Source organism: Cataglyphis hispanica, chromosome 2, assembly GCF_021464435.1.
Source record: "Cataglyphis hispanica isolate Lineage 1 chromosome 2, ULB_Chis1_1.0, whole genome shotgun sequence".
NCBI lineage: Eukaryota > Metazoa > Arthropoda > Insecta > Hymenoptera > Formicidae > Cataglyphis > Cataglyphis hispanica.
In genome coordinates this window covers 11,881,941-11,894,021 of record NC_065955.1, presented here as the reverse complement: position 1 = coordinate 11,894,021, position 12,081 = coordinate 11,881,941, and the positions used below count along the sequence as shown (strand labels likewise).

At 32.6% G+C, this 12,081-nt stretch overlaps 1 protein-coding gene across 5 annotated transcripts in view; it reads right to left on the bottom strand.

The window, feature by feature from the left end:
• Positions 1 to 12,081, bottom strand: part of LOC126858908 (protein FAM102A) — a 59,316-nt gene that overhangs the window by 10,945 nt on the left and 36,290 nt on the right. For all 5 annotated transcript variants that reach the window (XM_050609598.1, XM_050609600.1, XM_050609601.1 and 2 more), the window contains exon 3: positions 157 to 277. In XM_050609598.1, coding sequence (XP_050465555.1) covers positions 157 to 277 — 121 coding nt within the window. The remainder of the gene's footprint in view (positions 1 to 156; positions 278 to 12,081) is intronic.

Below are 12,081 nucleotides of genomic sequence, written 5' to 3'. Positions count from 1 at the left end.
TACATTGTCATATTTTGTACGCACAAGAGAGTGAATAAAAAGTAAAATGTTGAAAACTAAAAGTTGAGAACAATCCATATCTCTCTCTTCAGACTGTACTCTCAACCCGGACTTGCTCATCTATTCAGCTCAAACAGAAAGTAAGTTTGCTCTCACCTTTCTCACGGATATCCTTAAAATGCATGGATCTAGCACGCCTGTGGATGCATTGGCGCTCATCTTGCATAAAAACTCGAACTTCGCATTCCATCTCACTGTATGCTCCTGCACTTCCTCTCTGCAAAGATAGAAAAACATTTCGGATAAAACTTGAGATTGATATCTGCGCATGCTACTTTATATCAGAGACAATATTTTCACTGTTGCTTAAAGTATACTAATTGCTAATTATTAATTATTAAAAGGTCATGCAATATATCTTAAACTTTTAATTGAAAAAGGCGATAAAAAACGATTGATATATAAAAAATGATTATATTCTGTCCTAAATTTAAAAAAATGCAGTAGTCTTGTTTTATAATAGTTTATTATATTAATAGTATATTAATATATATTAATAATAATTAATATTATTATATTAATTAATATAATATAATATATTAATATAATAATTAATATTATATATAAACTTATCTTAAAAATATCATCATCTATATAACAGCTTTTTATAATTTTTTCTAAATATCTTAATATCTTTTTTTTTTCAATGTGAGAAAAAATAAATTACGCATTCAAATGAAAAGTCTAAGTTAAAAGGAATTCTATTGAACAGCAAGTACATACTGGAAGGAAAATGCATTCTAAGATAACTCGTATACTTAAGGAAAGTAACGTTCGAAAGCATAAAAGACGAGGAGTCTGTGCTTTACTAGAGTAGAAAAATGACACTTCGAAAATTTTTATCGTCGAAATAAAAGTAAATTATCTCCGACGATTCTCCGTTATTTTTAGTAACATTTTGCATTTCCCGAAGATGCATAGATCGTGTCTTTCGTGTGGCGACGCATTTCACGCAAAATATGTGCGCACAGTACAAAGGAGAAAGAGAGAGAGAGGAAGAACTTCCTGGGAAGACATATATACCGTCTAATGCAAATGAAGACAAATTGGCGCGTATGCATAATGCTGCGCGATCAGCATTTCAGTTGGAAAGACGAGAACGTCCATGAATCATGACGAATCCAAAACGACACCGTTGGAGCCCTTGACCGATATATATCTTATTAATGAAACGAGAAGATTAATATTCGAGTTCGGCTTTTATTTCCGATAAGAGCACTTCCGGCGCGCTTTCATACGGGGAATTCGGTGAACAGGTTGATGGTGCATAGAATCGATAACATTTCAACAGAAAGGACTGCTGTAGGCGAGTTGCTCGAATTTCGACAACTAATTGGAACCGCGCGGTTACAATTTTGATTCGCAGCACGTGTCAGGGGGCAGATAACGTTATTATTATTGATCTCGGTTTACGGATGAAATCGTGTACAGTTGACATTTTATCATTGACACATGCGTAACATACGCATTTGATTGTGCGCTCGATGACGTAGAAACTTCAATTGCATACAAGTTAGTGATATATAAATTATTCTTTGATATGATAATATGTGCAAAGTATATATTATTATTGATATTATCAGTGATTTAAATATCCTACTGTCTCTGACTGTACATAATAAATTAGTCGGCGAAGTAATGTAAATCTACATAATATGTGCAAATAATTTGATGGTGCGACAAAAAAATGATAAAATAATCCAACAATAAATTGCACATTATAATTAATCGTGTAACTATAATATAGAAATTTTCTCTCAACTGATAGCTGCGCGTAGGAGAATTATTGGAAAATTTTGCAAAATTCGCGAACGTGAAATTTATGATAAAATATTCAAATAAATCGCCCCGCTATAATCTATCTTCTCTCCTCGCTATATCGTTCCTTCCTTACTCATCCTATGGATATCTAAATAAACGAGCGAGATCGAGGCGGAGGTCGATATTGACTCATGGCGTACCGAATAATGCGTGATGATATGAGTTTAAAATAAACCAACATGCACAACGCCCATCATTCCCGTGGCGCCCACATAGCCCTGAAGAACTGCCTTATCGTAAATATCATCGCAACCCCTTCTTATCGTTATAAGGGGATCGGAATATCGATATAGCTAATGTCAGTGGGTGGCAATCAGAAAGAAAGAAAGAAAAAACACGGATATGTATATATATATATATATCTCAGATCAATGAAAATTATACAAATAATCTTGAAGAAATGTAATGAACGTGATGACAATTTAAAAAGAAAAAATATTGTCTTTTTTGTGAACAGTCGCTGTAACGAGAAGCTAAAAATATCTTTGTAACTGACGTCAATTAAGCGTTTTATAGGTGCGCGTGTAGCAGTATGTTTTAGTTTATAAGATCAGTTTTACATTACAAACGATTTAAAGAAACAGAAATAGAAATATTCGTTCCATTTTTTTTTTTAAGAATAAACAATATACACTCTGTGTATGTAATGAAAAATAAAATGTATACTTAAAAAAAAAATGTATTTTATCTAATAAAAAATAAAATATATTTGATATAAAAAAGGAGAGAAAATTAGCAATATTAAAAATGGAATAATTAATAACGTTTCACACAATGAACGATAATTAGCATAGATTATATCGCTTACATGATCTATAATGATATTACGCGGTTTAACTATATCTGTAATATTATCTGAATGTGTCAGCCAATATTAAACGTTGCTCGACAATTTCTATTGAAATGAAGATTAAATGCGATCTGTATTTCAAGATAAATAAATATTTCAAAGCGTGAGATATGAACGGAAAGAAAGATAGCTAAATTCTTTAAAAAAAAAAAAGGATAACAATACAAGGTAACCTTCATTTCCCGCAATGTTAGTCGAGTTATTTAACTTGAAGTATTTGTATAAAAAAAGAGCAATAAAAGTGACATACGACATAGCGCAATGACGTATCTTGATAACAGCTGATAAAGTTTTATATGAGCGTACATTGTTTGCACGTGTCAGTGCTTGACTTTGCAACAAATGTTATACAATACAAAATTATGATATAGATTATGTAAAATACATCTAAAATGTAAAAAATTTTGATTAGACAAAAAATACATATATAAAGATGTAAAAGATAAAAAAAGACATTTTATTGCTTAAAATTATAAAATTGTATTTTTATGAGAGTATTTTAAATTATAATATTTTTGAATATACATACAAGATGTCCCAAATCATGTTTTTTTATAAGTAAACTATCTTGCCAATTTGAAAATAATTTTTCTTTAGCGAAAATTTCGAGTTCTTTAGAGAAAATTTAAGAATTAATAATTTCTAAATACGAGTGATTATATATAAAAAGAAATGCTTTTAGCAAATTAAATTTTGTAAAGATAAAAGGTTGATAAGATTATATTTCTCAATTAATTTCTCAAATGAAATTTACTTTAATAGAATTTTAATTTTAATTTAAAACCTGATTACAAAGGGATATGATAAAAGAAATTACACACTTACAAGAAATCATGATCTTTTTCGACATTTTCTTATATAGTTATATAATATTTCAAATTTACATATTGTTAAAAAAACGAGCTAACTACTTGTTTGTTTTTTTGTAACTTCTTAATTTTTCTATTTAAATAATCTGACAATATGAAATCCGAAATAAAAGTTTTATTAAAATCTTGACACACCTGAAACAATACGATTATTAATTCTTCGACATAAATAATTATAATTGAAATAATTATTTTTCCTTTCGGCGTTTTAGTATTAAAAGGAAAGCGGAGAACAATGTCCAATGCAGAAAGTTATAATGATCCTGAAAAATAAATGGTGCCGCTGCACAGGAAAACGACGAGATAGCCGAGCCTGAATTAGGACAGTAGGTTAAGAGAACCGGTTGCACAATATCAAACGTCATTAAGAGATAATAACGATAAGCAAATCAAAATGTGTTGCTTGATTGAGAAGAAGAGAAGAGAGGGAGAGAGAAAGAGATTATATAATATGGCTAAAATCTATTTTTGCAATAATAAAATCCCCGTACACGAAGAAAACGGAAATTGGTTTTACGATCCCTTTCGAAAATCCGCAGATTCGAGGAAAAATCATTCCTCCCAATAGTCATCATTCACGTAGAAAATCCGATCGAATTTATTTCGCTGGAAAGTCGACTTATCAATATACGCTCCGGCACGTAATCCGGTTTGGGCCGCGCTGATTTTTATCGTAGCAACACTCGGCGCTCTACAGGGTGTTCTAAAACTGCTGATACTCATTCGGGAATCATCGTAAATTAGAGCTCTTTCGTGTTCGATAAATAGATGTAGGGTGTCTCGAAACTATTAATAATATTATTTTCATTTATATAATGACAATTTATTAGCAACAGACAATATCGTGTCTCATTCCATGAATTTCTATTTCAAAAGTTATTCATTCATTAATTCGATCTGCTACGCAATGGTAGTGCGACTTGTATCTCCTCAAAGTGCCCGACGAATTGCATCGCATTTGAATGAAATTGTCGCATTCTTATGCAACATCGAATCTCTCGCATCTGATCGTGCCGGAGGAGAGCCCGAAGTGAGCCATCGCGATCTTCGTCGAGGCATTCGCCAGGCCGAGAGAACGTGACGAGATAGCTAGTCGCCAGATTACGAAATAAGAAAAATATTCAGCCGCTCCTGTGTGTCTGCCGAGTATCGATGCAACGAGAGTTTTACACTTCCTTCTCGTCGAGGCTCCCCTGCTCGAGATGCATTGTCCTCTCGCGAATGAAAAGAGGATCATAGCCGCTTGGACTTGTCGAATGCAGCATTACGTGTCTGTAAAGAGCCCCCTCCCCCTCCTCCTCCTCGCCCCTTTTCCCTTCTCATAAGTCCGTAATGTTTTCCATTTCCAGAGGCTTAACGGTGTCACTCGTCGCGTCGACCACGTGACAACGTCGATGTTTCGCGGATTTACCAATTCCAGTTCCGACAGCAGCTGGATGTAAAACACGTGTAAATGAATGAAATATGTATAATTAAATCTCTCATAAGTAATATGTAACATTTGAAAAAATAAAATTTACGATATCCTATAAAGATATCAGAATACTGATATTAATAATAAGAAAAATTTAATTTAATTTTGTATTTATTTACATAAAATATATAATATCGATTCACTGCAATGTGTTATGTCAGTCGTCGATAAAAAAGTATGAAACTGCCCTTTGAACGTGCACATAAGATATATTACATACGTCACGCGATAGTCGAGAACTATCATTTCTTTACTACTGTATCCGTGAGTAAAACAACATGAGCATTATACCTAATGTAAAATAAAATTAGATCAAACATTAGATGGAACATTATACTGAACATTATACACAAGGTGTGACGGTGCATAAAAATAATAATTGAGATTCCATTCCGTATTGATCGCTCAAGAAATGGTTCAGAAACGCGAAGAAAAAAAAACGTCGCGTCCGCAATAATGAATTACCGGTCGTTTTTATCTCGACGAACAAAACATGACGTAAATGCGCCAGGCACCGTGAGCGAAAGTAAAGCTATAACCAAACCAGGGATTCCAGCAACTTCCCGTTGAATCCCGGTTATTCACGAGCGGAATGCGACGGGAATGGTACTGGCGAATAAATCGCGCGGCGTCAGAAAATAGGTTTTAATGAAACGATTCTGAATGACGATCAATAATTTCGCCGGTGACGGTGAATCGCGCGGAATCGAGAAGAAACGCCCGGGTAAACGCATTGTGTGCTACCGTGAAGTCTTCGTAAAATTATTTTTAAAGATCCCGTCTTCTCTGAACGAGCATCGAAGTAAAAATTCATCTTCCCGTATGGTTTATCAGGAGCAAGCATTAGCGAAATTGCATCTGTTGGCGAGTGCATCCCAGGAAAATATATCGACACGCGAACTCTTATAGCAGTACGCTCTCGCTAAAAGTACGGTGATCTAAGTAAATATATTATATTATATATTATTATATTGAAAAACATTGTTTTCTTTCTCTCATCTGTGTGTAGACTTTGCTAAGTGATAATACTTATGGAAAAAAATCAAAATATTAGTCATACAAGAAAAAAAATAAAAATTATAATCTTAAGTAAAGTGGACATGAGATAAATATAGATGGAAAAAAATTAGAATCTCTGCAGTTTACCTATTACAGTAAAACAGCGAAAAATGTCATATTCGAATGTTTATAATATTTTTATCATTTTAAATAATATCCTTATTTAATGACAAAAAGTAATAGTTGATGGGGAAATGTACTTATATGATCGACATGACTTTAACTACATGATATCTCACTTGATAACTCACTTGATAACGATTAACTATCAGATTCCAGTATCTAGTATCTCGATACGTAACTAATTTAGTAACTATTCGGACGTCCAGTCATGTAATACGCCGCGATAGCAGTTAAAGATTAATTGCCATAAGTGTAATCTCGACGCTGGCCAAAGTCGAGTCCCAATCAAGTTCCGCTAGACTTTCGTATCTCATCAAGAATTCTCCCCGCCGTTCTTTCATTTATTCCCCCACCGATCCATTATCATTTTATACGTTCGAGCCGGAACTGATAAATCCGCGGATTCCTTCCGGAAGAGCGACGCGCGTTCGGTGCTCGCGATGCTCATTATCCGACCATTATCTCGATATAGAATTTCATTAGCCATACGTAACGGAGATGCTATCGTTACGGGTGGTCCGGTTCCAAAGGTGGGGGGTAGGGGAAGGAGGGGGGGAAAGCGGGGACGCAACGATGGACACCAGTCAATACTTGAGCGACAGCGTGGGCAGCGCCGGAATCGTGCTTGGGGTTGCCAAAGTTTGATCGGAGCAAACTTTGACAACGTCACGAGCCAATTACCATAGAGAGAATCGAGTTTTTTTGGGACGAAACTCGTGCCCGAAATGCGACATCGAATAACACAGAATTTAGCAATCGGATTTCCGTTCCTGAATGAACTGCAAGAAAATTTTTTTTCTTTTTTTTTAACGACTTGGACACGTCTAGAAAAATTAATTATATATATATATATATATATATATATATATATATATATAATTAATTTTTCTCATCAACCTCCATGCCTTTTAAACATTTCGTATTTTTACAGAGTTCGACGAAGAGTTGGCGAAGACTTTGAAATTAGTGTTGCGATACATTTTATATCTCTTTGAAAATACGAAGATTAATCTACTGTGAAAATCTACGTGCTCATCAAGTTTCATGAATTAATGATCCTCGTATTTTATTTATACAGAAAGTCATTATAGATTCGGGTTACTGTTCCGTAGCAACAAACATAAAACAAAACAAACACGTTTCTCATTTACGCATTTCTTCGCATAAAAAAAAATCTATCGATCCATCAATGTAAACACCTGTTTGTTCAAGTGATTATGATACCAGGAAGAAAGTTGCTAATGAAGCAGTTGCGTGCCCGTTTGTTTCATCACGAAAGTCAAAAGTCAAGACTTTTACATTTTACATTCAGCGAAAGTTCAGCCCGCCAATTTCGTACTTTCGAAGCATAAATTAGCATAAAGAGAATCCGCCATATCTGCTCCACTCCTGTCTCATATTTTTCAGAAATAAATAAATTATAAAATATTTTCATGCGCCTATAGATTTACATATAGACTATGAAAGTGTCGGAGAGATACACAGCATTTATAATAATAAAGTAATACAATAAAATGAAAAAAAAAAAAAAAAATTATTATTATTTCCATCTTTATTCTCCTGGCTCTTTTATTGTTCTATACTATTACACTTGGAAAAATAAACCATAACGACTTCGCATGTATGAATAAATATCAAATTCTTTTAACAAAACGCTTTTGTTTTTATCGTGCTAAAATTTTTTTTCTCATAAAGCTGATTTTAATCTCTATAATAAGCCGCCATTGACTCAAGTGATTTAAGATCTTCGACGAATATTCTTGTGAGGAGCTCGCATGACGTATGGTCGCTCGAGACTGAGAGCCTGGTGACTGGCTTTAAATTGCAAATTAACGTGAGGAAGAGAGAAAAAAAAATAATTTGCGAGACAAGAATCTTTAGCAGGTTTTATCGTTGCATGCAGCTTAATTATCTCCGACTCTACGCATCATTAGATTCGGCGTGCAATAAACCGAGCAACCAGGCTCCAATTGTAGAATTATTCGATCCGCGAGAACGTCGGGCGAGCATTTAATTCAACCTCTCCGTCATGTAATTTGATCGTTGATCCTACCTATATATATATATATATATATATGAGGCAGCCGTGCGATACGCCCGGTATTATGTCGGGTGTCAACAGGTCGGTCACCCTATTATATTCGCTGATTTCTATTAGCCGGATATTATTCAGCACAATTTTTAATGCACGATGTAGCATTTTTTTTTTTTATTAAAATATTAAATACGTAAATATTAAATACGTAACGACCCGATATCTTCACCGTAATTGTGTGTGTTGTAGCAGTATGTGTGTAAGTTCCGGGTTTTGCGAATTATTCGAATGCGCATGTAAATGTGCACACATATATCTGCACGACAAAACAAGTTTTGCAAGTTTGATATTCATATTTTTGCATAATTGATTCTAATTGAATAATTTGCAGATAATTTTATTAAATTAAGAAGACATAATGTGTATAAATTATCTTAGGTAGAATGGATTATTAGTTCCGTAATAACATACTAATTTTATAATTTCCAATGCAGCTGATTAATTATTGCTATAAGATCTGTCTCACCGCTGTAAATGATAAATGAAGATGTAGAGACAAAAATAATCGGTTATTTTTCATTGTCATCTCAAATAACTTTCTTAAGCAAAACAAAGATATGGTTTTGTCGAAATCTATTTTCCGCCAAGAGAATCTAAGAAAAATCGTGAACAAAGGAAACAAGGACGGAACAAAATCAGCAATACCAGAAATGAAAGATCACCAGTATGGTCGATTTAAGCGAGTCGTTCTGTCTGCTCCAAATACGCCAATGCTTGGTGCAAACCTGCCGACTCGACTCTGAAAAGGTGAAAACACCAGGAATTGGGAACAAATTTATAAAATTAAAAAATTGAAAATTTTTTGAATTTAGATATATATATTTTTTTCAGCCTTGTTTTTATTATTAATTCCATCCAATAAGAAAATGTGATAATTTTATAATTCTTAATTCTTTCAAAATTCTTTCTCTTCTTATTTAGATGTAATTTTCTTTTTATTTATAAGTTTTCCTTTTATTTATAAGTTTCCTTTTATTTATAAGTTTCCTTTTATTTATAAGCATTTTTCTTTATATATATGTAAATTTCCTATTTTTCTATGAAATTTTATTTGAAATATTTTTATATGATTTTATCAATATTAAAAAATATTAATTTTTGAATCAAAAATTAATATTTATTATTTATTATAATTAATATTTTTTTTTAAATAAAAATTGAATTTATAAATTCTTTTTGATAACATTAAATATAACTTTTTACTAATTAGATATCACATATTTATTTTTAAATGTAAAATAATTCTTTCTTCACGCTTATTTATGCCTCGAAACTGCAATAACAATTATTTCTCTTTAGAAATTTAAATTATAGATAAGATTAACTTGGATAAAACACAACTATAAACGATAAAATATCCTTGAATAAAATAAAATAAAATTAATAAAATGGAATTTACATTGAATTATATACAACGTTTTTACAAAGAAAGTTATGAATTTTCACACTTTCATACTAACGCAACCGAGTTAGTTTTTCAAGATAATAAACTTGGAAGTTTCGATGTCTCCCATCTACAGTATCTATAAAGTTCTATTAAGCCCGCTTATGAACCTCGTTTCGCTTTGACCTTTGCACAATCAGATTCGTATATGCGAAAAGCTACGGCGTGTTAAAGTTTACGCTCAAATGCTTGTATCGTGATTACTGCTTCAGGATATGAAGTGAAACCGATAACACGTTATCATAAATTATCACAATTATATGATGAATACGGCATGCGTATCTGAAACTAATTTTGCCGTTATTAGTATCAGTATTGTGAGAGCTTTGACGTTTCGTTGAGAATAAGCGTAAAAGAAATCGAAAGAGTCGTTTAAAAAAAAAAAAACATATTTATAAGCAAAAGATTAATCCTTATCGAAAATGTTTGTTGTAAGCAATCGCTATTATTTATGTTTTAGTTACAAATGTAAAATTTTAAATAATTTAGTACACGTATGTTCAAAGTCATTTGAAAAACCGATAATATATCCTAACTATTTCTCTGTTTTTTTGCCCGTTTAATAAATAATATTTAACAGTGCAGATAAGACGAACACGTATATAATGCAATTTTCTCATTAAACAATACAACTAAAATTTTATAATATTTTTAGAATTAAGTAGTATTGTCTTTATTAGGTAGTATTGTCTTCATAATAGTAATTGTCTTTATTCATTGTTCAGAGAATTTCCAGCACAGCTTATCTCTTCTTATATATTAACGTTAATTCATTTACTCGGTAGTTAGAATTAGAATACTCGATCATTACATATTACGTATTGCTTCAATTGATTAATCGCGCGATATTACGCCGAGATCACACATCCATAAAACGTAACACGTCACCCACATAACTCTCACCCTCGACACCCGGTATGGGTCTAGAGAAACACGAATGTGACTATAACAGTTGCATTAGCCTTGAGCAAGGCTGTTTCAAGGCTGTCGGGATTGTGTGTCATTTGCGGTTTTGCAATGCGGACTGCATATAAGTAAGGGAATAGAGTCTCGTGAGGTGAACATGCGTATCGCGTCACAATTTAATGAAAGATTTCAAATTTAATAAAAACGAGAAGTCATTACACGTATATCAAATCAAAACAGAAAGCGCGTATAAATCTTTAAAAAAAAAAATTAATTTTTAAATAAATAATAAAATTGTCTCTCCCTCGCACGTTATATCTGAACATAACAAATGCCGAATATTGCTTGAATACGCTATTTTCCTATGTGCTTTGACCTTTTCGTGTTTATCAAGGTAAATCGCAAAACTGAACTGTCCGGTAAAAACTTATATAAATAACGTATGTTGGTATTTAGGGTGTCTATCCCTTACAGGATGATAGTACAAAAGAATCATTCACTATCCTTCATTACTCGATCAACGGATATTTTTTACATTATGTTATTTGTGTCACATGTTATTTAACATTTCAGTTCAAACATATTTATTGAATGCATTCGAAAAAGAATTATAAAGAAAGAGAGAGAGAGAGAGAGAGAGAGAGAGAGAGAGAGAGTAATTCATTTGGAAGAAACTTGAGAACCAATATAAAAGAATAGAATCGACCTGTAGACCGATCGATCGTCGGATTCTTCAACGTCAAATCAACAGCTATATTTGGCTCACCTTGCACGTGAATCGCCGAGAATATCGCTTACGGAGAATTACCACATACGACATTGATGTGTAATGTACGTTAAAGAAGCGAGTACCAAAATATCCTGTTTAAATCGTCGCCGATAATTGTAGTGTGCCAATATACTTGTAAAATATTTTTCTCCACATTTCATCTTGAATGGTAGTAACAGGAAGAAATTAATAGTAGCTGTATTAAAATATTTTTCTCTCTCCTTGAAGAAACGGAAATTGAAAACAATTATATTTTATACACAAAGCACTTAAAACATACATAATTTTATTAATTCTGTAGTATATTTTTTCTCTATTCCTCTGTCACATCATTATTTTTTTATTCTGCCTCTTCACAACTACTAATAAAATAAAAAAAAAATGTTGTTTTGAATGTAAGAAATGCGAATGTAAGAAGGATGGCAAGATATTCATGGATTGTCCTCGCTGACTGGTCTATCGCAAAATTTGTTACAATCTCCGTTATACGAACGGTATCAAGAGGCATTTCAAGATAAACAGCAACTTGTTTGCATGGTAATAAAACTATTAAGCGTAGTGACACGTTACCGAAGCGAAACAAATGTCGCGCGAAGTATTTCGAGCTTGTC